The 5,673-nt window shown below is 37.6% G+C and overlaps 1 protein-coding gene across 6 annotated transcripts; it reads right to left on the reverse strand.

Annotated features, from left to right (window-relative positions):
• Window positions 1-17: 17 nt before the first annotated feature.
• On the reverse strand, window positions 18-4,780 carry LOC107475939 (putative disease resistance RPP13-like protein 1). Of its 6 annotated transcripts, none has more exons than XR_008005892.1 (4): window positions 1,314-4,780; window positions 1,014-1,036; window positions 763-864; window positions 18-623 (listed from the first exon to the last, which is right to left on the reverse strand). XR_008005892.1 is itself a non-coding variant. In XM_052257251.1 (3 exons), the coding sequence occupies exon 1, from the start codon at window positions 4,664-4,666 to the stop codon at window positions 1,319-1,321; it is 3,348 nt and encodes a 1,115-aa protein (XP_052113211.1). In that variant the 5' UTR covers window positions 4,667-4,780; the 3' UTR covers window positions 18-623; window positions 830-864; window positions 1,314-1,318. The 6 variants fall into 6 exon arrangements, 2 of the variants coding, with proteins under 2 accessions (XP_052113211.1, XP_015951130.3); XR_008005894.1 differs by having other exon boundaries at window positions 830-864; window positions 1,014-1,077; XR_008005891.1 differs by having other exon boundaries at window positions 1,014-1,077.
• Window positions 4,781-5,673: the final 893 nt, after the last annotated feature.

Here is a 5,673-nt window from a genome sequence, read left to right on the forward strand (position 1 = left end):
GATCTACATCCAATCTTCACCACAAAAAATGGTAGAATTTTCCACTATAAACAAATTCAAGTTACAAATATCAATTCAAGCCAAATACAAAAACAAATTTCTCAAACACCACTTATAGCTTTTTCTACATATTCTCACATCCTAGCTCTCTTGCCTTTCTCATGACAGAAATTGATACTCACTTTTTAAGCTCTCTCTTTCTTATAAATAGAATAATTCATATCAGCTATCCTAAAATAGAATGAAATGATGAAGACATGAAAACTCTTAAAGAGAAAAAGATAATTGGACAATGTCAGTCAAAATATATAATTAAGTTTTTCCTTCCTTTTTTCTTTGAACATTGCAAAGTATGTACACTTTATGCCTATTTTTGACAGGCTGCTCCAACTGTATCCTTATCATTGAAGGTGCTCTTGTTGCATTTTGATTGATCTATCGGTCTTAGCGAAATTCTGTTCTACATCATCTACTTCTTCTTTTGATTTTCTATGAGGATGGTGTTTTCCATGAATTCAGCTTTCTTATTGATGCAGAGACCACACCTCATGAAATCATTCTTGACCAGGTTCCCCTGCTCTCCAAATTGAGCTTACTCCAACTTCGCTTCAATTTGTTTGTTGCTGCACCGAAACAAACACATTATAATAACTCATACAATTTTTGCTTAGCGCACATTAACTCAACCATAAATGTTAGCCATCACAAAGTTTATTAGTTTCTTAATTCAACAGAATTAATAATAAGATAATAAACTTATACCAAATCCAACAAAGGGCACAGGCAAGCAAGCAGGAGCAACACCAAGAAAGGTAACGAAAGGCCTTACATTTGGGTGCAAGACAAGGCATGGTGCAAAAGTAGCTGATCGAAATAAGAAAGAAAGAAGAAAAACTATTAATAGAAAAGGTAAAAAATGGAAGGGAAAGATTTCATCATTTTCAAGGTATGATCCTTGAATTAACAAAACAAGCTTCAATAGAGAGATGTTAGAGACAGAGAAGCATCCTTACAAGAATGGAGGTGCACAACCAAACTGCATTAAATTGATAAGTCCCAGAAGAATAGTTAAATGTCCTTATACATGAAGAACAAAGAAGAAGAAATTAGGGGGGAAAAAAGACCAAAATTGACATTGTATACCCATACTATAAGTTCCCAAAAGTAGGCATTGACTAGAGTGGTGATTAACAGTGTGAAAAGAGTAGGAGACACAGAATTTGAAAGAGGTATAGAAATTTGGAAATAGAAGTAAGATTATGTTGGAGAAGATGAAGTGGGTTTGGGATATAGAGAGAGAGCAAAAGAGTTACCTGTTTTAAGATGTTGGGTGATATTGAATCAGTTTCTCATCAACAAATATTACGGGGATGTGGGAAATGGATGGCCAAATGTGGGGGTCCTTCCTCTCTATGCCTTCACCCAACAACCCACATTCTCTGATTTTGAGTTCCCATAAACAGGCAGGCAGCCTTATTATGTTCTCCAGCTTAGGGCAGTCTGAAATTGATAATTCTCGGAGGGACTGTGACACCTCCAGCGATGTCAACTTTTCACGTCTTGCGATTCTGAGATACTTGAGATTTGGGAACGCTGGCAATGCGAAGGATGTAAGCGAATCACAGCTGTTGACAAATTCTAATCTCTGTAGCGAGTGATGTTGTTGGTGGTGCATTGGGAATTCTACATTCTTGCAATTGAAGATGCCTAGATATTCCAATGAAGGGGGCAAAGAATCCTCTGGAAATGATATGGCTGATGAGCACTCTGAGATGTCTAGCTCTATGAGAGAGGTTGGTTGGGTGTGGGTCATGGCCTCAAACAGAGAATCCACAAGCTGCTCTCCATTAATTACTAGTGTCTCCAACATGGAAAGTGGTAGCTCCCGCATTCTTGCTTCCTGTTTGTCCCTTATTATTAATTTGCGTAGGATGGGAGCTCTTGGCAGATAACAACCAAGCTCCTTGCATTCATAAATGAATAGTGATTTCAAAGACGGAAGGAAAGTGGGCAAATCTCCTCTTAACTTAGGACACTGCAATATATGAAGTTCGTCAAGTTGAGGAAATGGTGCATCCTTATCATCATCACATTCATATGACTCCCATTCCTCCCACCAAGGCATTCTTTGAATAATGAAAAATTTAAGGGATCGGAAGGGTGTCTCCTGATGCTGATGAGTTCCATCACCCTTATAGAATGACCCACCAATCTTCTTCAGCTTGTCGAGCCCTGAAATGAGCAGCCTCTTCAGAGAGGGTAACTGTCCAAGTGAAGGAAGCACCCAACAATTCCTGCATCCCCTCAGCTCCAACCAAGTCATGTTGTGGTACGAAGACTGCCCTACCCAATCCGGAAACATCGTACCTCTGTAATAACTGATGGATAGCTTCTTCAAGTCTTTGTGAGGACGTAATTTGTCAAGTACATCTTTTTCACTTTGGGAATCACAAACCTCACTTTCTTCAAACGTTGACCACCACAAATATAAAGTATTCAGGTGTATTTTTTCATCCATCCTTGCATTCGATGCTTCACCACTATTCTTAACATTCTCCAATTTCTCAATCCACAATGACCCATGAAGATGTGCTAGTTCTCCCAATTCCCCAACTCCATTCTCTTCATGCTTGCCCACGATGTAAGAACTTAAAAATTGCAAATCTTTTAATTCGCTCATCTTTTTTGGCATCTCTTCCAAACCAGTTTCAGAAACATCAAGATGACGCAAATTCACAAGATTTTGCATCTTGCTAGGAAGCTTTTTAAGCTTTTTACAGTATGTCAACTTCAAGGTTTGTAAATTGTACAAGCAACTTAACGACTCAGGCAAAGTCACGATGGATGTGTCTGAAAGATCCAAATAACGCAAATGGATCAATTCCCCAATCGAATGATGCAACAAGTTTTCATCATCTGGAAAAAATTTAAATGACAAAACTCGTAAGCACTTCAATTGTTCTAGTAAGTCAGAAGGAACGGCTACACTATCTCCCTCTGGGATTCCACCATCCTTACGAAAATTGAGTTGCAACAATGTCCTCACATGTTTTAACCTTTTGCATGCTTCCATGATCTTCATAAACGAATCATCATCATTCTTGCGAGCACATGACAAGTGGCGAGTTTTGACATCATGCTTTGCTGCATTCTTGACTTCAAAGGTTCTAGAAAAGAACTTTCCACCATAGAACGTTGCTAAATCATGCATGAGATCGTGCATTACAAATGCAGTATTATAAGCATTATTAGAAGGTTGAAAAAATGATCTTGATGCTAAATCACTAAAATATTCATAGCCAACTTCTTCTAAAGTGCTTCTCCCCCTCGGCCGTTGCAAAAGACCCTCGGCCATCCACAATAACACCAATTCATCTCTATCAAATTCATAGTCTTTGGGATACAAAGAACAATAAACAAAACAACGTTTTAAGTGCGAAGGAAGGTGGTAATAACTAATCCTCAGCGCAGGAATAATTTCAATTTCCTCTTCAGAAAATTCCCAAATTTCACTGTTCAAAACATTATTCCAATCCTTTTCATTATCTTTGGACCTTAATAAGCTCCCAAGTGCTTGAGCAGCTAGAGGTAATCCCTTGCACTTTTTAACAATTTCTCTGGCAACTTTTTCAAAAGCTAGACGCTCTCCAGAAAGAAATGCATGATTTGCAAACACTACCCAACAATCTTCATCATTCAACGCACTCAAATTGTAGGCTTGATAATGAAAACCTTTCACCATGTTTGCAATCTTTTCGCTACGAGTTGTCACAAGGATCTTACTCCCCTCACTTCCACATCTAAAAGGAATCAAAAAATTTGCCCAAGCTGTGTAATTGTTACTCCACAAGTCATCCAAAACAACCAAGAATTTCATCCCTGTTAGCTTACTCCTTAAATGTTGTTGAGCTGAGTTTAAGCTATTCATATCACAGGGACTAGAAGTTATTTCCTCTATTACAGTCTTTGTCACTTTAAGAACATCAAATTCTTCCCCAACACAAACCCATGCATTGATATTAAATTTTCGCTGCACTCTATCGTCATTAAAAACCAACTTAGCCAAAGTAGTTTTTCCGATCCCACCCATACCCCAGATGGGGATGACAGATAGTTCACCATCATTAGTATCATCTAACAACAATTTGACTATATCCTCCCTGTCTTGGTCCCTACCAACAAATAAATCAGACTTTTGAACAAGAGATGTTGATTCAATTCTCCCTGACATGTTCTTGACTGCAATCTTTTCTAGACGAAGGATATCTTTGTGTTTTGCAATATCTTCTAGTCTAGCAATGATTTCTTCAATCCTAGTAACCATCTCCCTATCTTGCAAACTGAGAAAGCGAGACAGGAAGTTACCTGGTGGATCCTTCTGAGTGGCAGCTTTGGTAGCGACTTCATCCAACAAGTCATCAGCATCATAGACAGCATCTTGGAGATCTTCGAGCCACCTCTTGACAGCAGGGTCAGTGATCTGTTTCTTCTCAGCATCATTCAGCACAGCTTCAACCACATTCAGAATGTTCTCCAGCCTTTGAAGCAGCTTCTGGTCAACCTTCTTTCCTCGCATCATGTTGATGATCTCAGGATCAGACAGCCTGTCAAAAAGAACATTGAGAAATGAAGAGAGAAAAGCTCCTCCAACAAGTTCAGCAGCCATGTTCACAACAGCAAGAAAGTAAGAAAGGTAAGGAAAGGGAAGCGGTTTCTATTTGCACTCCAAACACAGAATTCTCTCACAAAGACAGAGTTTGGAAGCGGTAGCAGTTAAGTGAAGTATTACTGTAATGTGTTGCAGGCTGAGATTATTATAATTGACCAATAATAATATATGTTGACTTCATTTGCTTTATCCCTTTTGTCTTCATGACAAATTTCATGTGAAGCTTCTTATTGTCTTTCTCCGAAGCTGTGAAATGCTTTCGTTTTCTTTGGTCTTCATCATTCCATTTTTTAAATGATCTCTACAATGAATCATTAGGTGGAAAATGTTTAACAATATCCACTTGTATTTATTTACTAACCCACCTACCATTCAAGCTTCTCTATACCAATAAAAAATTATTCACCCTTCTGTTTTTATTACCAAATTAGATGAGGTGTGAAACCACTTGTATTTTTATCTTTCATTTTTGTTTGTTTATATTATAGTTAATAATTTTTATCTTTTAATCCAAATGTAGTGAACTGATAAGTATGATGCTTAACAGATCATGGGGACCATCTTCCACCAACTATGAAAAAACCAAGGTGAATGGTCCTTGATTATATACAAAGAATAACAAGGTTGGTATTTACACAAATATTTGTTGCTTTACCCATTTAACCAAATTCACTCGATCCTATGATGATTTAGTATTAGACTATAGAAATATCAAATATGATGCTTTTGATTATAAATTAAATTACAGCATGGGATAATGAAGATGCCTATATACTTGAATTTGTTGCCACACTCTGATAGTGCCCAAGTAAAAGAAAGGAAGATATCTATATGACAGGTCACATTACATAGCGCAAATTGAGTCACTAACTATGTCCATTCCTCTTCCTTCTTGCTGTTTACAATCTACATCATCGTCATGAGCTTTGTTTTCTTATAGGTTCAAGGCTCCATGTTCACTAGATCGAATATGATGCGTAAAGAAAAGAAAATTCATGTGATGT

This window comes from Arachis duranensis, chromosome 2, assembly GCF_000817695.3.
Source record: "Arachis duranensis cultivar V14167 chromosome 2, aradu.V14167.gnm2.J7QH, whole genome shotgun sequence".
Taxonomy (NCBI): domain Eukaryota; kingdom Viridiplantae; phylum Streptophyta; class Magnoliopsida; order Fabales; family Fabaceae; genus Arachis; species Arachis duranensis.